Raw genomic sequence first — 24,701 nt, forward strand, 5'->3', positions numbered from 1 at the left:
CGCCCCTATAGTCAAGGCACTGTGCCGACGCAGGTTCGATTCTTGCAAAAAGCAAAGTTTTTTTTTTTAAAGTTTTTTTTTTACCCGTACATACAGTGTGTGTGCGTGCGTGCGTATACAGTGTGCGTGCGTGTATGCGTGCGTATACAGTGTGTGTGTGTGTGTGTGCGTGCGTGCTTCATCGTATTTATTATTATTATTATTATTATTAATATGCAGGTAATAATAATAAATACGATGAAGCACGCACGCACACACACACACACACACTGTATACGCACGCATACACGCACGCACACTGTATACGCACGCACGCACACACACTGTATGTACGGGTAAAAAAAAAACTTAAAAAAAAAAAACTTTGCTTTTTGCAAGAATCGAACCTGCGTCGGCACAGTGCCTTGACTATAGGGGCGAGAGCGCTAACCATTACGCTAGAAGAGGATGAAATAATTCCGAGAATAGTACTACTAGGACAATAAAACCTGCACCACGGCACGCAAAAAAAAAATAAACAATGGCGGATTCTGTACTCGCCACGGCGGATGCGTGCGTATACAGTGTGTGTGTGCGTGCGTGCGTGCGTGCTTCATCGTATTTATTATTATTACCTGCATATTAATAATAATAATAATAATAATAAATACGATGAAGCACGCACGCACACACACACACACACGCACGCATACACGCACGCACACTGTATACGCACGCACGCACACACACTGTATGTACGGGTAAAAAAAAAACTTTAAAAAAAAAAACTTTGCTTTTTGCAAGAATCGAACCTGCGTCGGCACAGTGCCTTGACTATAGGGGCGAGAGCACTAACCATTACGCTAGAAGAGGATGAAATAATTCCGAGAATAGTATTACTAGGACAATAAAACCTGCACCACGGCACGCAAAAAAAAAAAAAACAATGGCGGATTCTGTACTCGCCACGGCGGAAAATGAAGAATACGCCATGGCGTAAAAAAATAGGTCGTGGCGAGTCACCGCCACGGCGGATTCTGTACTCGCCACGGCGGATTCTGTACTCGCCACGGCGGAAAATGAAGAATACGCCATAGCGTAAAAAAATAGGTCGTGGCGAGTCGCCACCGCCACGAATTGATCTCGCTGTTTCTCCAATTGAGTGAACAAGTACTTTTTACTCTCAAGTAGGCTATGGTCTTATAATGTTGTAGTTTTTCTGCTCTTGCAATTTGTTATGCTATTGTTTTTAAACCATTGTTTGTAAACTTTTAAATTGTGTTACAAATACAATGTTTTCTTTTTAGTTCCTTCCTGCACCTGTGTGACATCCTACGTCCCAGCTTGACACGTGAGGACACCAGATACAGACGCCCTGTCCCTGTTGAGCTACGGGTGGCAATATGTCTCTATAGGTTGACAACAAATCTTGAGTACAGAACCATCAGTAACCTGTTTGCTGTTGGAGAATCCACTGCCTGTGTCATCACTCAAGAAGTTGTCACGTCCATAAATAGGGTAATGAAGCCTGACTACATCAAGACCCCATCTGACGCAGAGTTGAGAGTCATAGTCCAAAACAACCGAGATAAATGGAGGTTCCCTCAAGTTGTGGGGGCAATAGATGGGACCCACATTCCAATCATTGCGCCAGTTGATGACCCTGTTGACTACTACAACAGGAAAGGCTTCTACTCAGTCCTGCTGCAGGGGGTTGTAGACCACAAAATGAAGTTCTGGGACATCAATGTTGGTTGGCCAGGTAGGGTCCATGATGCCAGAGCTCTTTGCCAATTCGTCACTACGTCGTCGTGGAGAGAACGGCACATTGTTTCCAGGCTGGACTGAGACATTTGAAGGTGAGGATGTGCCCCTTCTCATTCTCGGGGATGCTGCCTATCCCCTTCTTCCTTGGCTGATGAAGCCGTACCCAGAGGGCAGAGGTGTAACACCGGAGCAGACGGCATTCACCCATCGGCTCAGTCAGGCAAGGATGACTGTTGAGAGAGCCTTCGGTCGGCTAAAGGCTAGATGGAGATGTATGATGAAAAGATGTGACACTCATATTTCTTTGATCAGTCACATTATCACAGCATGTGTTGTTTTGCACAACTTTTGTGAAACGCATAATGAAGATTTCGATGATGACTTGGAGGAACAGGAGGATCCAGACAATGGACAAGCTGGGCCAGCAGATCAGGGGAATTCCATTAGAAATGCACTGTGTGCATATTTTGCACAATTGCCGTAACTCATTTATGGACTGTGGCCGATTCTAAAAATGCCTTCTAAATCCTGACCTAGGTTCTGAAATACTTAATATTTTAGTATATTATTTTAGTAATATTATATTTTAGTAGAATCTTTTTTTTTTTTTTTTTTGAACAGGCTGCTGTACACTGTACAGAACCCCAAGAGGGGTTCCCGCCCAGAATGGGTTAAACTATAGCACAAACACTGTTTTGACCATGCAGGGTCTATTGTTGCCATGTCCACTTTGTGCTTGTTTTTTTTTCTTTTTCTGTACTTTCTTTTTCCCAACAAGATTGTTTTGAAAATGGCACATCTATTAGAACAGCATTGTTCATTGTTAAAATAAAATCAAACGTATTCCTACTGAGATGTTTATTATTTTGAAACAACGTTATACTGTTTACAATAGAGAGTTTTAATGCACACAACAAATGCCAGAGAAAACTCCAGAGGCTGGTAGCCTACACTGAATTCTGACATTAGAAAAAAAAAGTATGTCAGGCTATACATATATAAATATTTATAAATACATATAAATACATACATATATAAATAAATGCATAAATATTTATAAATACATATTAAATAAATAAATACATATATAAATAAATGCATAAATATTTATAAATACATATAAATAAATAAATAAATACATAAATATTTATAAATAAATATAAATACATATATACACACCTCCCTGACCTTCACTGTAATGATGTAAATGTGTTGTGCTAAACTCAAATTCAGTATACATCAAAAAGTAGGAATTTGAAATTAAAATAAAAAACTAATGCATTGCATTTTCAAACATAGGAGCATCCCCTCAGTGGGAAAAAAAAAAAAAAAAACAAGATTATGAAACAGAACGAGCATTTCATGTGGAATCGGATATAATGCAAAATAAAGGGTAGGCCTAATTCTTATCACAAAAAAAAAAAGATTCACGGTTTAAAAAAAATTGCAGACCTACAAGCTCGTAGTGCCACAGAGTGGCGCGCTATGAGTTAAACGTTCCAGTGGTACGACGCTCTGGATGCCATACCAACCAGCCAAGAGTTGAATGAAGATGTCCAATGAAGATGAGGTGGACAGCGCACGGAAGGATGGGATTCTTCTACAGAAGATCAGGATCACAGTTCCCTCAGGTTCCATGTTGGGGGTGTGAGTCTGGGTCATATGGGTGCCGGTTGGTTGCGTGGGTAGAATACTGGTGTGTTGCTCTGTGGTATGGGTGCAGGTATGTTGTGGGGGCGGGACATGTGTGCATGTAGGCTGTAGAGGGGGGCCATGGATGCTGATGTGATGGTGGGGATGGGGAAGCTGATGGTTGCAGGGTTGTTGAAAGTGTGCAGGTTGTGGGTCATGGATGTGTTGTTGTGGGGGTTGAATACGGGCCAGGCTGGTGAGGGCATGACTGGGACTGTGGGCGTCCACTGCGGTACCGGTGGGGTCGGACCAGTCAGTGCCGGTGGTTGCGTATAGCCCTCAACATTGTCCCCATCATTTGTGTGAACATTAGCGTGCTCGCCTGCTGCTGTTCCCTCATGAGTTGAAATCGGCGCTCATCGGCCTGTTGCTGCATTTGGAGTACGTTTTGGAAAATTACATTTTCTTGGTTTCTTGCCTTTTTTGGTCAGCCTCATCCATGCGCTTCTTGTGCTCCACGAAGCCCTCCAAAACACTGTTGTGTGTCTCTGCTTTCTTTTTTTTCCGGTACTTGGCACCCGGAATTGCCCACCGTTGGCTGGCGCTCCCAGCGCTCTCATTCTCCTGCAGCAGGTCCAATGAACTTTGATCACCTATAAATTATACAAAATACAATTTAAGTTAAAAATGTGCTGTGTTAACATAACTTCATCAATGTGTCCAATTCATAAACTACACAGTAAAATCGAGTGTTACATTATATTTGTGTGTGTGTGTGTGTGTGTGTGTGTGTGTTTGTCACTGATGAATGACAATGGTTTATATGTAGGCTACTCACATAGTGTTCAGATCATCATACTTTACTGCTTGCTTTTATTTTTTTCTCCATTGCTCTGTAAAGCACTTTGAGCTGCATTTCATGTCATGAAAGGTGCTAGCAAATAAAGTTGTATTATTATTATAAGCCTACCATTGTCATGCATATAATACCATGTTATAGTTTATATTTAAACAGAGATGAAGAAAGTCCCCACTCGGAATCACACACAGCTCCATGTTTACGCAAATTACGCACGGAATTTACGAAGAGTCTCACTTAGCTCATACTGCTGATAACACTAATTGCCATACAAGTAAGTCATTTGTCTCTACGTATTTGAATGGGGTAAACGGCAGCGGACACTGACAAAACCTCCCTGTGGTTGTGGTATTTCCTGATGTGGGTTTTGTCAGCAATATTCCACTGACACACATTTCTAACTGGCAAACAAGTATATCATGTCTCTTGTTAGACTGGATAGGGTGCTCAAACTGTTGGTAATTCCCCTGTGGGTAACTCTTGACTCTCGATATGATATATAGTATTCACACTAATCAAGTACTACAGTGATTTTTCATACTGAATAACAGGTAGGCCTACTGTCTGTGCCCCCAAATACCTGTCCTCTGAACATACAATAATGTTGAGTTTCACTGTCACTCACTATCTGTTCTCTTATCCTCCTTTTAACTACCCCTTCACCCCACCCCTCCCCAAACCCCCACTCCTCTGTTTGCTCAGCGAGTTGCTGGCAGCAACCCCATCTCCAGTGGTATTTTGTCACAATGATGTTCAGGAAGGTAAGAGTCTCTCTCGTCCTATCAGGCGTTGTGCTCATACTCGCACTGCCAATTTGGGCTGGTTCTTCTGCCCTCTTGGCTTTGCTGACACATTTCTTGGAACTCAGTTTCCTGTACATGTGTAGAGCATATTCAGGCAAGGGCAAAAAAGAAATCAATCAATCACCTTTGACTTACTTTGAGTTTGAGTCCAAGCTGAGGACTGCTCAAGCACATGCTAAATGTCAACACTTAATACTGTACGAGACTGTCGTACGTTGATGCCTCATATTGTTAAAATAAATGTCTTGCTTTTCATACCTTTTATAAGGTAGGCTATCTATCTATATATTAATGTAATTTATGTTTATGTTTTTCCACCAACTTTTGACAGATGTATTACTCATAAAAAAGCGCTGAAGGAGCACGGGTTGCACCAGCTGTGCTCAAATGTAGCCTAGTTTGATCGTAATTTCTAATTTAGGATGGAATTTATGCGCTACTAATGGTTTAAGGGTTGCACCATCTGAAATAAATTTTCAATATAGGTAACAACTTAAATTTACACAGAGTCCGTAGTAAAGTCCTCCATAAAATAAGTAATGTCATGGTGCGTCATTTGGATGATTGGAGGATGATCATCATTGAGTTATGCCGACTGTTTGTTTTGCGTCAGCCCACCAAAAGACGTTATTTTTTTCTCTTCAAGACCTCCCTGTGTGATTATCCATGACCTGTTTACAAAATGTTACATAAAAGAAAAACAATAAATGCAATGATTGCCAACACAAGAAGTACTTGATTCTCTAAGAGTAGTAAATTACTGATGATGATGATGATGATGATGATGATGATGAGTGCTCACCATGGATATAACCCTGACCAGAATAGTGTTATAATTTGATTATTATTAATTAGCTATTGTTTGAATGCTATTTAACATTTTTGTTTTTCTCTCTTTTTTGCCCTGTAAAGCACTTTTTGTTGCATTTTATGACATGAAAGGTGCTATATAAATAAGGTTTATTATTATTACAAACTATCTGTGTAACCAAAGAAAGACACAGCTGTAGTATCAAACTAACTACATAATTATGTGGATTTAGGCTCCCTAACTTAAGATAACTTGCAGCTGATGCAACAGGCTGCTGGTGTGACAAAAAAAACGTGTTTTCACTTGTTTTATTTGCTTCCAAAGGCAATATCCTGCTTCTGGAAGACAAGGATCCATAGAGGCTCATGCTCATAGACTTTGAGTACAGCAGTTACAACTACAGGTGAAGTGTGGTCTACAGTACTAATTTTGAGTGGATTCAGGTTTGGTTACATCAGTGGTTTTCAACCAGTGGTCCGGGAGAGTTGGCAACCAAATGGACCCTTTATAGATCTTTAACTCTTGTACCCATATGGAAAATAAATAACTAAATTTGTATATGTTTTACATGAAACTTGTAGTTAATATATATGACAGTCAAAGCAGATATAAGATCCATAGTATTTTTTTGTAAAGTTAAACTTATATAATTTTGTCATTTATAGGAACTATATAAAACAGTCAAAGCACATAAGAGCCATAGTAAGCTTTTGTAAAGTGAAACTTATATAATTTTGTCATTTATAGGAACTATATAAAACAGTCAAAGCACATATAAGAGCCATAGTAAGTTTTTGTAAAGTGAAACTTATATAATTTTGTCATTTATAGGAACTATATATAACAGTCAAAGCACATATAAGAGCCATAGTAAGTTTTTGTAAAGTGAAACCTATATAATTGTGTAACTTATAAGAACTATATGTGACGGTAAATCCACATACAATATTCTTAGTAAATTAGTACAAATTTAAATATATATGAACTTATAAATAATTACTGCAGTAAATCCACATACAAAATCCTTAGTAATTGTGTGTTGTCAAACTTTTTTGTGTAATGTGTAGGCCATGTGTCTATAGTGTAAGGCATTATTAATTCATGATCAAGTCGTCACCTATATAATAATTATATGCTATATCCATCATTACATTGTTTTTAACAACAGAGACACAATAACAGCTGTATTTGTGTAAACCTGGACAACTTTAAGTCTTTAAGTCATTGTTCAGGTTGTGTTGCTCTGAGGGAATGAGGGGCACTGAATTAGTTTCAATAGGGTTGTGATGACTGCACTTTTATTCAATGTTTTTTCAAATGCTTCATTCACTATAGACAATGCATTCAAATGCAGAGATACAACATGTTAATGGTCACTGGCTGTCTGTCATTGGACAGATCACCTGTTAATGATCACATTATGGATGAACTGAGACCATTTTACACCTCTTTGACTCTGAGTTTCAACAGAACTACAGAAATAGGTTTATCACACATAACTTAATATTATTATCCTTTGTGAAATGTTAAAGGTGCTGTAACTTGGGATATGTTTTGTTAAAATAGCTCTAGTAATCATTGTTATATTGTTTGTTCAGTAACAGAGATCTTCCCACTTCTCCATACCCATTTCAGTAACATAAGTATTATCCTTTAATAATGAAACTTAGGGAGGAGAGCACTTCTGCCAGTAAGCAGGTCTCATCCAAGAAGAGGTTTTCATCTTCTGCCTTGAACCCCTGTACTGTGTAATACTCCTCTGGTTCACACAACACAAAACAAAACATTTTTAGTGACCTGGTTGAATGACGTGCAAATATAGCCTAAGATAAAATCTCAATCAAAGGCAGTGGGAAACAGAAGTCTTTATGTGATGGCATACTGTACCTACTGTTTTCTGGTTCTTCCACATGTGGTGCATAAAAACTGCTGGTTTATAATAAACCTTAAAAAGTAGTACAGTAGTTGATCCAAAAATGACCTATTTTCTACCAAACACTCTCCATTGGGACTTAAACTACTGGAGACTGATGTTATCAAACTATATGGTATGGATATTATGTATACACTGAGTATATGGATAAACATGTACAATCTTAACTAATCTTAACTTATTGAATAAGTGGATATGAATTAATTGTTACTGTAGCAGAGCCATTAAGAGGATTTCTCCACATTATTTCAGTAACATCAGAACCAAGTAGAACCAGCTCTGGTGAAGAAACAACTGCTCATACTGTGGTTTACATCCCAGTGTCTTAATTTAGCTTGGGACAATGTTAGTCCTACTTGATTTGATAATGCGTGTTACTGGCTGAAATGGTCACAGACACACACAAAACTAAAAACAGCTAGGCCTGTTTGTTTCCCAATACTCAAACTGCCACCCACCCCATGATTGCACAGTCTTTATACATAGTACACAAGCCTTCACATATTGTCTTTTAAAAGTATATACAGCCCCCTGTACTTTTATTATTGCATGTGTTAAGTTGTAATGTAATCTAAAGTTTCCACTTTAGTATAGAAGACAGTTTCTGTACAGGACTGGTCAAGGCCTAAGAACAAATACATGTCAAATCCTCAAAGTCTCATATCCTATTGTGCTCTATTGTGACAAAAGTTGACTGAGGGACTGCTTTTTTAATAGAGATATTGGTTGTTCCGTTTGAACCACCAGTTTTGGCTTATAATGTCTTGCAGAAAACAGAGAGTTGAGAAAACAGGCTTGAAAGGTTCTGTGGTCTCTATCAGGGTTGCCAGATCAGAATGACAGTTTCCAGCCCAAGCACATCTTAAAACCCGCCCAATTAAATAAAAACCAGCCCAAATCGGCCAACCCCATGTAACGGCACAAAACCATTACATATGCAGCAGAAACACTGTGCATATAGTGTGATGCATACAAAGCTTCATATCTCCACCAAATAACCAAAGATAACATAGATAAACTAAGCATAGTGTGCAGAAAAAAACTGTCAGTCAGCCAACCCAAAATAGCAACATGCACTGGTGTAGCCACAATGAAATACTGCCATGAAATGTGAGATACAAATTTACAATTCAACATCTTTAAAACATCCCTCTCTCTCTCTGCACAGCGGCTCGAGCACTCAACACAAACACAGACACATTATATCTCTCTCGGCACAGCGGCTCGAGCGCTCAACACACACACACCACACACACACACTCTGCACAGCGGCTCGAGCGCTCAACACACACACACACACACACACACACACACACACACACACACACATTATCTCTCTCGGCACAGCGGCTTGAGCGCTCAACACACACACACACACACACACACACAGTACACACACACACACACACACACACAGTATACTGTTACATCAAAATGATCTTACCTTTATGCAGAATGCAAATCAATGTCGTTGAAGTTGAAGATTTCTTCTTTTTTTCCGTTTTCTTTTTTTTTCCTTGGTTATTTTGTTGTGTTTTAAACCACCCAAACTTGGGGAACTTATAACTATTACACGAACTTAAAACTATTTACAGTTACTGCAAGCCAGGTCATCTGGCTAATACATTGATGAATCAAATCTCCCCAACAGCCGCCGGGGAGGTTTGAAATTACCGGACGTCAGTCCAGTCCTGCCCAGTCCAGTGCGCACAAGCATGATGCTGTTTAGGAGCGGTAGTCCCATGCGATTTCTTGTGTCATCCTTTATTAGTGCCACAAGGGAAAATGCTCTCTCAACATGAGCATTAGATATGGGCAGACTCAGCATTTTGATGACACCCAGCGCCATTTCTTGGAAACACTGGTTTCCTCCTGCATCTTTGAATGCTTCAATGTCCAGCCAAAACTTGTCAACGGGTTGATCACTTGAGAAACCTGCTGATGCCACATTTCTCCACTGGCGCTCTAATGTGTCGATATGACATGAAAAGAACTCTGTGGGCAAGTCTTTAACTCTGGGTCTGTCTAGTGTGGACATCACAGTTTTGGGGCAAAACAACTCCAGTTTACGCAGCATTTCCATTGATCCTGGCAGGCGCATTTGATACTGTACCAGGAGTTCTTTTAGGAAATCAAAACACAGAGAGAGGATTATGTCCTTCACATTACCGGGCAGATTGCTTCTTTCCATCATCTGTGTGAATGTTGTACCCATGTCTGCATCCTGGGGTGAGAGGTAGATGGCGGATGATTGCAGGTCGAGTTCCAGGAGACGCTTTTCATTCATGCATAATGCACTGGGCTTTACCACTCTCCTCAGTGTAGACATATACAGCCTGTCAAGATCCCTAAACACACCCAATGAGTCTCCTGTTTCCAACTGGAAGATTTTATTCACCGTTCTTATTTCTACCAACACAGGGCGGAGAAAGTGCATGTAAAGAATGTTTTTGGGGTCACTGTACATTTCATTCAACAGCCTGGCTGTATAGCAGTGTTCGGCGGTGGATACCAAGCTGAAGTGCAGCTTCAGTGCATCTTCTTGCGCTACGATGCGTTCTATGCAATCTGAAACAACTAACCAACGTGTCTTGCTGGGTGAAATACATTTCAGTGGAGTCTCTCCGTCATACAGTGTCTCGTACACGTTTCTGTAATCACACTGGCAGTGTTGGGAAAGTTCTTTTTTTTAGGAACTAGTTCAGTTCACAGTTCAACATTTTTTAAATGAACTAGTTCCGTTCATAGTTTGAAAAATGAACTATTATAGTTCTTTTTCGTTCTTTTTTTGCTTTAATTTTTATATATTTTTTACATTTTACAAAAATTGCTCTTTTGCAATGTGAAATGCCACCGAATTATTTTTCCTTCTCTATATGGGCTTTTGCATGCTTTTATTGTGAAGGCAAATATTTCTGAACGTTCTCAGAGCCTGCATCTCCGCATGCTGGGGTTGGCTGATCTACAAGCTCACAACGTGTCCGGACGCGACGAGTTGTGAGCTTGTATATCAGCTATTTTCAGCACGGAACACATTGTACGGCGAAGAATAAATCAGGCATCACTGCGCTTCATTCACTGTGGAAGAGAGATGTCTTTTGTTGGCCGTTCGTGGCGATATTATGGACACGTACCTCCTCGAAGCGATAATAACCAACTAAGCTATTGGAAGCTATTTTTCGTGGCACATTATGTGTGTACAACAACAAGTTCCCTCAGTGTTTGTGTTAGGAGTTGGGACAGTGTCTGCTGTCTGTCAGCGTGCATGATCATCATGCAGTGCCAGTAGCTAGATGCGCGCTCCAGTGACGGCTGAGAAAGATTAGTTAATTTGTGTCGGATAGGGACTTATTGATGGGTTTTCCGCTAAATATTAAGGCATGTTTAGGGTGTGTTTTAGTGCCGGGGATTTCGCCTGGAAGGCTCTATTGAAACACTCACTCTTGAACGAAAGTTGAACGTGAAAAAGTGACGTTCACACACGCCAGAAATGAACGTGTTCACAATGACGTTCATCAAACAGAAATACAGTACGTTCACTTCACGTTCACCCTAAATATGAACGAGTTCGTGAACGATCGTTCTTTGAACGCGTTCGGGTACAACACTGCACACTGGCGCTTCGATGAGTGTGCAAACCAGTTATATGTCTCTTTTATCATATAGTCAAGGTTGCTTGGAAGAAGTTGCATGGCTTTGTTTGCAACTATGTCCAATGAGTGGCATATGCAGCGAATCAGCTGCAGATTGGGCTGCTTTTGTTTCAGTAAAGTGATTTTTTTCCGACCATGACACTTGCTCCATCAGTAGCAATCCCGACCATGTTTTTGATGTCAAGGCCAGATTCTATCAGAAACTTGATGACTGCATCTGATATTCCTACCGCATTAGCGTCGATAATTTCAACAAGTCCCAGGTATGTGCTGATGAATTTGGCCTGTGTCAGCGACCTGTACTTGACACATATACACAGGAGTTTCGTCACGGATACGTCTGTAGTTTCATCTAGATAGAGAGAGTATGGGGACTCACCGATGTCAGCAATCAACTCTTCTCTGAAGTGTGGTGCCAGGACAGACCTAATTACTGCTGTGCACTTGATTCTGTGCATTTTGAATTCTCCCGTTTCATCATGCCAGATATCTGACAGGTCGTCCACAGCATTAATGGATGTGTGGCATGCAACGTATGTCGCAATCTTAAGCTCACGCCGTTTCTGGTCATCTTTGATGGTACCTGATGGACCAGCATTGACTGGTACAGTGAAGGCTTTGACACTGGGCGCACACCAGGCCTGGTGCTTCTTTGTCTGGCCATGCTCTTTCAGGTCATTATAATGAGCTCTTATAATGGCGTTGCAATATTTACATCTTGCTTTGGCAGGATCATCCTGGACAGGGGCAATCCACGCCTTTAGCTCTGGGTCCGACTCCCATTCCTTCCTGTACAACTTTTTATATTTTCCCCACTTGGGCATTGCGACTTTGACACGGACTGACGGACGGAATAATACTATACTGCTTATACAGTAAAGGTACAACTTTGAAAAACCTGCTGTCCTCCTCCTCCTCCTGACGACCGACCTCCCGCCTTATCTATCTAAGCCTCCCGCATTGATAAGGAAATAGGTGACTCCTCCCAAATTCCCGAAACGGCCACGCCGGGCGCACCCGTAATTGGACGGGAGAGGCCACCCCCCGCCCATCCTACTATGCCAGAGTTGTTATTGGGTGAAATAAACCGGGGCCCCGGTTTCTTGAGCGGATACAGAAACAGTGCATGGTTGGTGTGTGTGATACGGTAGGCGGGTTTTATTTAGACAGGATTGAGCTCTGTGCAGTAGATAGAAACCTAACCTCGGTCCCAGCATTGAAGGAAACCACTCATACCAGGCTTAATATTGCGCACCCGCCCCAAACAAAATAACCCGCCGACATGTTAAAAACCAGCCCAAATTTGATGTGGCCGCCCAAGGCTATTTTTTCCGCACAAAGAGTTTTAAAGTAGCCCAATTGTGCGGAAAACCGCCCAATCTGGCAACACTGGAGCAGGGTGAAAAGTGATGGATAAAGCCATGTTTTAGATAGATCCGTGGCAGGCATCCACCAGGCAAAGTCATGTATCTCCACCCACATTTTACACATTGCGACTGAGGAATTAATTTCACCTGCGCAACTGACTAGAACTGGATTGAGTTGAGCTTTTCTTTTAATACGCCACGCCCCTCTTGAGCAGACCTGGAGCAGACCTGTCGTTGATCCATGGGGACAACGTCTGAAAAGGCCTTAACACAGGCCAGATGGACAGTCTAGATTCTAGATCCATGAATTCAAGATTCGGCAATCCCCAATTCAGCGTTATACTTGTCTTGCACATCAGCAATCAATTTATAAGAGATATTGAACATGTCCTCTAATGTTCTCTCGTTGATGGATGTCTCTACCTTTGACTCTTTGCACACGTATACAGTATATTTACAGACATAATAGTACATACATTCCTGTTATAGAGGACTGAGTATTAATCAACAATATTATCCCATTTTGGGTGGGAACCCCTTTTGGTGTTAGCATTATGTTATGCTTTAGCTATTGAATAATAGCAGATCTACAAGCTCATAGATCTACGAGCTTGTAGGTCTGCTATTTTTGAAAAATCGAAGAACGACCGACATAGAAACATAGCTTTTTCAGAAAACTGTCATTTTCAAACAGACATTTTTAGAATCCGATCTCAGGTCAAAATGGGTTATACATCTCTACCATTTACATTCACAGACATGTGTCAGTGATGCTTGATGATCATGCCAGATATATAAATATCTACTGTACATGGTACCCCACTACTGCAGTGCTCCGGGTGTCACTTTTACAGTCATGTAAACATTTGATCATATCTGAGAGGCTGGAGGAGCCCCTCCTAGGCCAAACATACATACTGTAATCAAAATCTGAAATAACTATGAACTCAATCTAAAAGGAATTGCATCCATAATGGGGAATAATAAGTAACGAGCACTGGCATGGACTGTACTGTTTGATTTACAATATTGTCTGCATTCTGCAATGCCATCTACTGTATTATAATAATAAAAATGTAATCTACTGATTTACACTCGCAATTTCCTCTGCTTATTATTTCACTTACTTTCGCAGTCACTTGGATGCATTTCCTGAAAACCTAACTTCATTCCCAAAACATGCAATCCCCCAAACAGTAAAAGCACTATACCACCCATGCAAAAGAACCTAGGCCTATAAAAGTTAAAATTATATTATTAAAAAGAGAACCTATGACGAAAAGAGTTACAAATTATATTATTATATATACCGGGATTATGTATATTACGTGTTCATTACGTATCTCTTTTGTATGTTTTTCACTGCTACACATCCAATTGACCGATTCGACCCCCCTGGAGAGAACACAACAGTCAAGGTTTACTCTACTCTCCATTTTCTCCTCTCTCACTACAAATTACTATCCCTACCCTTATCCCCTACCCCTATCCCTGTACCACCACCATGCACTTGGACACACGGCCCCCGATTGACACATGCATTTGCTCCAATTAAAACATTGCACTGAAACCCAGCTTATTTCTTTGTTTGTTTGTTTGTGAGCATTGTGTTCACAATTTGCACCTGTGGTATCACTCCAATAACATTCATGTTTGGCCTTTATTATGTAAAAACACAGTGTTCATTGTTCATACAGTAGTAGTTTCTGTAATACTATCAATGTGAATGGGATGTATGTAGTCAATTGAGGGGGGGGGTTGACTACAATGTTAAAGATCTATAATCTACAATATGACAGCGTTTAGTGTGCATTCTGACACCATGCGTTGTGAAATTGTTCTGTATTTTTCGCACCATGCATTGTGAAATTGTTCTGTATTTTTCGCACCATGCATTGTGAAATTGTTCTGTATTTTTCTTCAGACACTGTAAATAGAATGCAGGTTAGAGTTTCAAGAAATGCATCCAAGCAACAAAAACTGTAAACCTCACTATTCTGTTCTCACTGTGATTAGCTGCTGTGACCTCACCCATCTTTTGTTCCAAATTCATGGTTGTGATTCATTCACATTTGATTGAAGTGTTTTCTTAGAGTGTTTACTTGAAAAGATGCCACAGCAAGGACGATAAAGGTAGATACAGAGGGTGAACATTTGGGGCTAAGTTACCCACAATGCCTTTATGAGAAAGATGCTCTGACTTGCCTGGGCTGGATCAATAAGATAGCATGATGGCATCATGGTTTATGCAGTCAATATTTTACCCTACAGAATTACATATTTTCTGATAATCAGTAAAGTTCCACACCAGGATATAAATAACGTAGATATGAATGAGTTATATAAGAAATGTAGTGATGAATGTAGGTCTACTACGGTATGTCTGTCCTTTACTAGCTGAAGGAAATATAATCTTGGGATTGGTGTTCAAATCTAGCCCAAAACAAGTTGTTAATTTGTTATTGCAAATATTAAAAATGCGCACATAATATGCATGAAGCATATGTCATTGTATGGAAACCTCTTTGGCTGCCTGCAATATGATTCTTGCTACCTTTATTGCGACAAGCAAATTACAAGGTGCCCATTTCACCCAGTTTAATACTGTACTAGTGTACTATATCAGGTTTAGTTTAACCATTCGAAATATTTTCATTCAACTTTTCTACGCCTTCAGCCAGACCTAAGGCAGGGTGTGTCAAAACTTATCTCTTGACAAGTGCTCACTACCTGTTTTACAGGCCTAGCCACTCCTGCCAGCCGTAGCCTGGGGCGGGCCGAGTGGAGGGACTGTAGGGGTGAAAGGGAGAGAAAGTGAATGCAGGATGAAGTGGTTAAAATGTTTTTCTCCCAGGTGGAAGCCCCACCCCACCCTCCTCCCAGCTCTGTGCAACAATAAAAGCAGCCGGCGTCAGCAGTGCTACACTCAGAGGATCTCGACTCTCCTTTTGAAGCACACTCAGCCTCAACAATCCTAGAACCAGCCATGAGCAGCAGGAGATCAACCACCACCACCCGCTATGCCCAGTCCTATGCTGGACCAAGCGGCGGTCGCACCTCAAGTATGCGCAGCTCTGTGGGTATAGGATCTGTTGGTGGAGGCAGCTACGCTTCCAGCGGCAGAATGGGCTTCGGTGGTGCCTATGGCGGTATGGGTGGCGGTATGGGTATAGTACCTATCACAGCTGTCACATGCAACCAAAGCCTGCTGGCCCCACTGAACCTGGAGATCGACCCCAACATCTCGGCAGTCCGCACCCATGAGAAGGACCAGATCAAGGGCCTGAACAACCGCTTCGCCTCCTTCATCGACAAGGTCAGTTCAAATGAATTCTTGTGTGATACTTTTACTTAGCTATGTTCCATATCTTAACCCTCCACGCCAGTAACTCAGATGTGCATGTGCTCCATCTGGATTACATGCACCTTTTAGTCAAATGTTTTGTCATGTCACCTGCCAAAAGGCAATGTTCACTCTGTTCTCCCTTCCAGTGTTATAACATTCTTCTGAGCTAAAAAATACTTTGCAATAATGCCCCAATTACATAGCACGTGTAGTGCAAGTGGAAGTGTTTGATGTTGCACAAGATAATCTATTTATATCATATATTGCAAAATATTGTGTCACATGACAAAATCATTGCATTTGGCATTGGTCAACTCTCCTGTAAGACATTCCTTTGGGGAAGACTGTACATCATGTGAACATGCTGACTGAGCTCTCAGAAACATGACATAACCCTCAGGAATCTGAGCTTGAAAAGAAAAACAAGATAAGCAAGGGACCTGTGAAAACTATCTCTCAGGTGGTGCATCCATTAATTAATTACTACCTCTGGGAGTAATTAAAGCTTATAAACCTTTCAAAAGCCGTTTCTAATCATCATCCATTTGAGAATTGTAATTTGACACATTGTACCCCACCCTTACGTAAAAAAAAAAAAAAAAAGTTACCCTGCGGGCCTTGTTTGGACTTGTGAAGGTGTGTTTTTCCCCAATAAGGGGAGATAGGTGAAATTCTTAAAGCTATACGCACACTTTTCCATGGCATACACAGTCTGGATAGGTTATGAAATTATATGGTTGTGGACAGGGTGTGGCTGTCCAGAAAGCCCATCCCAATGATGCTATCTAGGAAGCCATGTAGGTAAAGGTGTGGTCTTTTTGTGTTCCTGCTATGCTTGTTCAAACTTAACACAGCAGCATACCACCATCTCACACGCCCTTCATCTCCATTGAAGTTCAAGGCCATAAACTTAAAGAAACGGAAATGAAGTTTGTGTAAAAACACATCATACTAAAAACAACGCCACACATCTACTCAGTTCATTCCTCTGCCTTTACTGCTTCAACCTACCAAACTTTTATTTTCGAATGACAGTATTTGCCAGTCGTAGTAGTAGACGACACTGTGACAGATGTGACAATGTCTCTCTCTACTCTCTCAGGTACGCTTCCTGGAGCAGCAGAACAAAATGCTGGAGACCAAATGGAACCTGCTGCAGGGACAGACCACCTCCCGCTCCAACATCGACAGCATGTTTGAGGCCTACATCAACAACCTGCGCAGACAGCTGGACGGGCTGGGCAATGAGAAAATGAAGCTGGAGGGAGAGCTGAGAAACATGCAGGGCCTGGTTGAAGACTTCAAGAACAAGTGAGACTTGATGGCGTGATATTGTGAATATATATATTGATATTCTTATATATATATTTTAATGGCCAGAGAATGTGCATGCTAAGTGGGTCCCTTGTGTTTTTAATAGGTATGAAGATGAAATCAACAAACGTGCATCAGTGGAGAACGAGTTTGTGCTGCTGAAGAAGGTAAGGATGAGGAATGGAGCAAGACCCTCCTGCCATTTCCTAATGCAGTGCATGCATGAAACTAAGCTACATGGTTACTTACATAACACCTTTTTATAACTTTGTCAATAATTATCTTACCAGGATGTTGATGGCGCATACATGAACAAGGTTGAATTGGAGTCCAAGGTTGATGCTCTTCAAGATGAGATCAACTTCCTCAGGGCTGTCTACGAAGCTGTAAGTACTTGTATATAAAACTATAGACATATGTGTTGTTTTCTAGTTCTATTTCTATTGTTGAACGTGAGACACCACTGCCCATGCAACTGCAGTACAAATTGATGACATTGTAAAACATCAATTGGCTGTGTAGGAGCTGCGTGAGCTTCAAGGTCAAATTAAGGACACCTCAGTCATTGTGGAGATGGACAACAGCCGAAACCTTGACATGGACTCCATCGTGGCTGAAGTGCGCGCTCAGTATGAGGACATCGCCAACCGTAGCAAAGCTGATGCAGAACAGTGGTACAAAACCAAGGTGAGCAAAGGACACAAAAAAATAAATCGTTTTAACACTATTAAGACACTACGTTTTTTCTGTTTTGTTTCATTTCTTTCTTGTTTTTGCTTTTTATTTAAAATGCTTTCCATGTATTCTTTATTTGTCTATGCCAGGTTGAGGAAATTCAGACAACCGCTGGACAGTATGGCGATGACCTGCGGCAAACCAAATCTGAGATCGCAGAGCTGAACCGCATGATCGCCCGTCTTCAGAATGAGATCGAATCGGTCAAGGGACAGGTAGGCATGCACTACAGAACCTCTATATGATCTATCATCTATGATGAATGGAATCAGTGTGAACCTCAGTGAACTCATTGGTAGAGGTAGCGGGTGGTTAATTCCACTGTCATTTGTGTGCGACAGAGGGGTAACCTTGAGGCTCAGATCGCTGAGGCTGAGGAGCGTGGTGAGCTGGCAGTGAGGGACGCCAAGCTCCACATCAAGGACCTGGAGGATGCTTTGCAGAAAGCCAAGCAGGACATGGCCCGCCAGGTGCGCGAGTACCAGGAGCTGATGAACGTCAAGCTGGCCCTGGACATTGAGATCGCCACCTACAGGAAACTGCTGGAAGGAGAGGAGTCAAGGTGGGTGGTTGGAATTTTTACACTTTGCACCATTTACGGCCGTATACGTTTAGGAAAGCTCTGCCTCACACTGCAAAAAACAGTCTCGGGAAGATTTTTGCACAATACAACAGAAACAACTGAAACACATAACGGAGAGAGAGAGTTTATTATCCTTTTTAATCTTCCTGAAGTACTTTAGCTACATGTATACTCCTGAATGAAATACTATGCTTACACCTATCGGCTCCTATCAACAGGCTCAATGCGGGTCCAGCGTCTGCCACCATTCATGTGCAACAGAGCTCTTCAGGTAAGCTCTATCATTGTCACCAATCATCAACAGAGAATTAAAAAAGAAACGTGAACATTAAACAGCCTTTAACGAAAACAACTATGAAACTGGCTGACCGCTCTTTTCTTAATCCACAGGTTTCTCCAACTCTAGCTCTGGCGGTGGTGGTGGTGGATTCGGCTATGGTGGAGGCTACGGAAGTGGAAGTGGAAGTGGCTATGGAATGGGGGGTGGCATCACCAAATCTTCAATGTCAACCCAGTCCAGCTCCAGGTGCTACATGTAAAACCCTAACAAGTGCAAAAATCGGTTCCCTTTTTCATGGTGCTAATCCCACACTCTAAACCGTTCCAGTGAAAGAAAGGTTGAACATCTAGTGATCCTAAGATTTTTTTTTTCTTTGAAATGTATCACACACACACACACACACACACACACACACACACACAAGCACTCTTCTCTCTCTCTTGTGTGCGTGCATGACCACACACACCCATACCCACAGTCCATAGATATTGGATTTTTTGTGGTACAGTAACAGTACATACTAAATGTGTATGTAATACACCAGACATCAGGCTCCTATAGGACAATCGGTACAGTATTATGTGTATGTGATACACCAGCCATCAGGCTCCTATAGGACGACTGACTTTATGCTATGCATTTTCTTTAATATATTTTTTATCCCACGATTTTGTAACCCATTTTCACCCCTGTGTCAATCATCTAATGTGATCCTGGGCTCTACACACCCTCCACCAACCTAGTCACCATATATGGGGGACAAGGGGAGAGCAACGGACTTAACTCATGCTTCCTTCATGCCTGAGTGTCCAAGTTGCTCCTTTACACCTGACGGGGGGGAATTTCCCTGGTTGGACGTAGCGCGTGGAAGGAACACGTTATTCCAACCAGTTCCTTTCCCCTCCACAACAAAAGCTTCTTTTAAAGTAGCTATTCATATGTATTTGTTATTTTATTTTCTGTTTGGCAGTTAGTTACTGATGTTCCAAAATGTACCATAATGCAGTGTTCTGTAAAATGTTTTGTACAATTCTTGGTTTTGCTTTTTCTGTTCGCTGAAACTATGTGCAACCAGATTTATTTTGTTGCAGCAATTGACTAAATAAATAAATCTGAGATCTAAAATGTCTGTCTGAAAATGTTTTTGAATAAGTGTATGGTATTTTGAAATCTCCTCAAATTGGCTAGTTGGCCTATTGAACTTGGTCTTATAGTAGGAAATACAAAAGAATACTATTATCCTCCTCTTCCTCATCCTCCTCTTCCTCCTTTTACTTTTACTAATAAATCAAATCTATTATATGGAAAACAAGAGGATGACTATGACCAGTCAGACCAGATGCATTCATTCCCAGCAGGCAAATCAGGCCCTTGCCACCAGGGGCCCCCCGAAGGCCAACAAACTTTACCCCACACCAATGTAGGCCTACATAAGTGTACCACAAACCCCAGGGGCCCCTCCATAATGTGTTCAATGACAGTGACACGGTATGGTCAATCATGATTGATTCCCTTCAAACGTTATCAATTCTAACAAAGGAAGACCATGCACAAGCTTGACACAAATTGATCCTTATTATGGGTGAGAGTAAAGAAAGAGAAATGTAGTCAGTGGGACTGAACCAATAGGTGTCATAGCACCACCCCCCTCAGCTCAGCATATAAGGTAGCTGGCCAGGCATAGGGAATAGGCGGTGTTTTACCCAGGTTGTTCCTGTTCCAGTCAGGCTGTTGAGTGGCGTTTGTTTGTGCTCGTAGCATCGAGGTAAGCTCTTGTGTTTACTAATATAGGATTACCTGTCCCTAGGTTGATATGTCAACAACCTCCCGTTTATTTATGTTTATTTTTCTTTGTCAGAAACTGTGGAGCTCTGAGTTAGCGACAGCCCTGTCAGGCTGTGTGTATAGTTCAGAGAAACCAAGGTAGGCTTGCTTCATATTGCAACAGCACAAACAAGCCATTAATTCATGTGGAACTGTCTTCCAGTTATTTATGCAAACCCTTGTCTCGTTGTTAGACGCAGAGGCAAGCGGCGAACGAGAGCCTGGCTTATGTGTGTGTCCGTGTGTGTACACAACAGTCTTGAGGTAGGCTTGCGTCCGTATTGCAACAGTATAGCAGTTTTGCTTTTATGAGTGCGAGTCCTCATGATATGTTTGTTGCACAGACGGCGAAAGAGCCAATACACAGTGACAAGAGCCTGACTAACGTGTGTCCGTTGTGTGCGTGTGTAAGACTGCACACCCGAGTCTAGAGGTAGGCTTGCGCCCATATTGCGACAGTATAGCAGTCTTTGTCTTATGAATAAAATGTGAGTACTCATTATATGTTTATATTACACAGACGGTGTCCCGACCGAGCAAACACACTGTTGTATCAACCACCTGGAGTCCCTGACCATCTTAACAGGGTATGTGCTAATTAGCATAAGCAGCAGTGCAAAGTACATTTAATGCACTTTATTAATTGCTATATGATTGTTTGGCTACATCAGTGTTGTATTCAGAATCTGATTCTGAGTACAACCAGGAAAGCACTTTAGCTATATTGTCAATTGTGAGGCAAATCAAGGTTTATGTTCCATTACAGATTGGGCCTCATACTGTGAACCGCTGTTCTTTTTAGCTTTTTTTGTTTTGAATTCAAGTCTATGCTGCTATAGTTTTTATACTTTATTTGGTTGGATGATATCATATAGCCCAAGTGACGTTTTAACACGGGTCCTCACTTTTACTACTTTAACCAAAGAGTTAACTAGTTAACCGCCAACGACGGATATATTGGTTTCAGGATTATATTGCATAGTTTCACTCGAGGACTACTGTCCCTTTTACAGTGCAGTGTTCTTTTGGGCTTTTAGCCTTAATTATTAATTTGCAGTGTTTTAATGCCAACCATATTTGGCTCAGATGTGCTTATTTTGCAGTGCTTAACCTTGTGTTTATGGACCTAGGAAATGAGTGTATCCTGGTGCAATTGAACCGATTCCTTATCTGTGTAGTGGACGACTTGATAACCCCCTATTGGTATCTCTGTAAATAGTGAATATACGTTTTAAAGGAGATGTCAATACTGTGTACTTTCTCAGAATAAAGTTATATTCCATGAAGCAACCGACAGTTATTGTTCACTCAAACTGAACACTTACCTTGTGTATTCCGGGTCTCCCACCCTGTAATTGGGAGTGGCGTAGTATTACTGTGACATTAGGAGTACTTAGCGACTCCACTTGGTTACATATAGTTAAGAACCAAATGGACCCTTGTGTCTGTAACTCAGAGATAGATTGTACAAATGGTACAATCTCTTAGTTGATCCCGGTTCCATTTGTACACTCAGAGTTAAATTAACTTTGATTTTACAATATACATTGGGGTCCCAGAGATAGAAAGGCCATTAAATGGGTGTTCATAGCCTAATTCAGATCAAACTGGGGGTCCCTTGAAATTAAACTGTTTGAAAATCACTGCTAGAGCTGTAAAAACATTTTTATGGGGGGTCTGTCCCTGGCATATCTTTTCTAATGGGGGTCCGCAGGATAATGAGTATCATTTTGGGGGTCCTTGACATGAAAAGGTTTGGGAAGCACTGCTATAGACTAGGACTAGATGGGTATACTATATTTATGTACTTTATTTTTAGGGACCACCTCTTCAAACAAGAGGTTCATCGAGCTCAGGAGGGACCATGAGGACCTGTTCACCGGCCAGAAATACACTGCAACTGCAGCTTGGACGTGAGTAGAAAATGGCCCATTTGTAGTATGCTACCATAATGTCAACATTGGACTGTGATAACCCATTTTTGTGTAAAGATTACCTAAAAGGGATATTTCAATTTATTTGGGTCATTTTAACATCTACTCAGGGTTTTTTTGTGAAAACCGTGGACAGTTGTTAAGTTTCTTGATTCAGTACTTACATATTTGATATGAATTTTATCAGACAGTTTCTTTTACAAACCCATTGTAAATTTGAACTCCGTTTTAAAACAACGTTAGATTCATTAAAAACACCCGTCCATGGTTCTGGTGACTCAGTGCTATTGTCCTATACGTGAGGGGGCCGTGTTATTTTTATTGAAGTATATTATAGTACATGGATTAAAGTTCTCAGTCGCCACAACACTCAGTCATTTATTAATTCATGTTATTTTAAGGTGAAAGTGGTCAAACTAGCAATAGAATACAAGTTTAGAAGCATATTCCAGAAACATGAACGGTCTCAGAAATGCCATGATTTCTTCAGCTGGTCTGCCTAAAACATCATTACATTGAGATTATTGAGATTTTATTTAGCTTTATTCCATGTATAGTATAATAATGCACTTAATACTTTAACCTTCTTGCGGTTGCATCTCCGTGTTAAATTATGTATTGTCTCTAATTGAGCCTCCGTCTCATACGGATCTCTCAGAATTGATCCGTAGCTGGACCTGGTTGACGCGCTATACTAATGCCGTACTGTTACGGACCACGGTCCTTGTGATTATTTGTTATTTGTTTAAGTATAATAATTATTTATGGTGTCTATTAAATTAGTATAATAATTATAAGTTTGTAATTTGTTATTATGTTTTATGGCATGTGACAAGTTGTATTTCCTTTTGCTACAGTACTCAAGTGAATTGACAGACATGGCTCTGAGTGACAGGTCCCTGATTGGACCTGCCCCTCTGTTCCTTATTGGTTCTCCCCGACAACACCAGTTTCCTGTTGGCTGGGCACTCTTCCTGTCTCTTTAAAAGCTCAGTTGAACTTGGACTTCACCAGGGGACGACAGCATATCAGCAGCAGAGACTCGATCCCTCTAGTCCTCTCTTGTGCCTGCCTTATTGTTTCATTTTGTCCTTAGTTAATTGTTCTGTTTCATTATGCCGTAAGTTACACCAGCTATGATTTGTTGTGGTTAGCCCAGTTAAAAGTAATCTTTGTTTTGCCTATAAGTCTGTAGCCTATTAGTTGTCATTGCTAAATAAGAATCCCGGTTCTTACTCCACCATGTAGGGGTGCCGTGCCAGGTAATTTTCTTTTTCAAGTTATTGTATTTTTTGGTTAGTTAGGGATTTAGAATTGTCTTTTGTTTAACATTCTGTTAGGGCCTTTAGGCAGGGGTAAGCTTTTGATTTTTAGTTAGATTAGTTTTATTAGAATAGAACCTGCACCTTGGAGCCAATATGAGAATTGTGAACCTCAGAACAAGAAATGTAAAATTGACTCTGCTAACGAACAAAAAAGAGCTACTACAAATATACTAAAGTTATTTTCAACCCTTTCTCCTCGCAAATTATGTCATGTCCCTTCACCCTAGACGAAGGTCCATAACACGTACAGTTGTGTTGGTGCACTGTGTGTGATTGATCCGTAGCTGGACCTGGTTGACGCACTATACTAATGCCGTACAGTTGTGTTGGTTCACTGTGTGTGATTGATCCGTAGCTGGACCTGGTTGACGCGCTATACTAATGCTGTACTGTTGTGTTGGTTCACTGTGTGTGTCTCAGCATCAATAACACACACATGCAGCTCTTCATGCGTTTAACATATTTATTCCACCATTCAGTGAGTACAGCATCAGATCTGCGTTTTCAGATACAAACCATGATTAGAATAAATTACAGACAGAATGGATATTTCAGA

General features: G+C 41.0%; 1 protein-coding gene across 1 annotated transcript; it reads left to right on the forward strand.

Moving 5' to 3' along the window:
• Positions 1 to 15,718: 15,718 nt before the first annotated feature.
• On the forward strand, positions 15,719 to 19,514 carry LOC308317542 (intermediate filament protein ON3-like). The gene is made up of 9 exons (XM_080766629.1): positions 15,719 to 16,120; positions 17,253 to 17,461; positions 17,571 to 17,631; positions 17,755 to 17,850; positions 17,987 to 18,151; positions 18,289 to 18,414; positions 18,541 to 18,761; positions 19,001 to 19,053; positions 19,173 to 19,514. The coding sequence occupies exons 1-9, from the start codon at positions 15,791 to 15,793 to the stop codon at positions 19,319 to 19,321; spliced, it is 1,410 nt and encodes a 469-aa protein (XP_080622755.1). The 5' UTR covers positions 15,719 to 15,790; the 3' UTR covers positions 19,322 to 19,514.
• The last annotated feature ends 5,187 nt before the right edge of the window (positions 19,515 to 24,701 follow it).

The sequence above is a fragment of the Protomyctophum bolini genome (assembly GCF_963924005.1).
Source record: "Protomyctophum bolini genome assembly, chromosome: 6".
Classification (NCBI taxonomy): Eukaryota; Metazoa; Chordata; class Actinopteri; order Myctophiformes; family Myctophidae; genus Protomyctophum; species Protomyctophum bolini.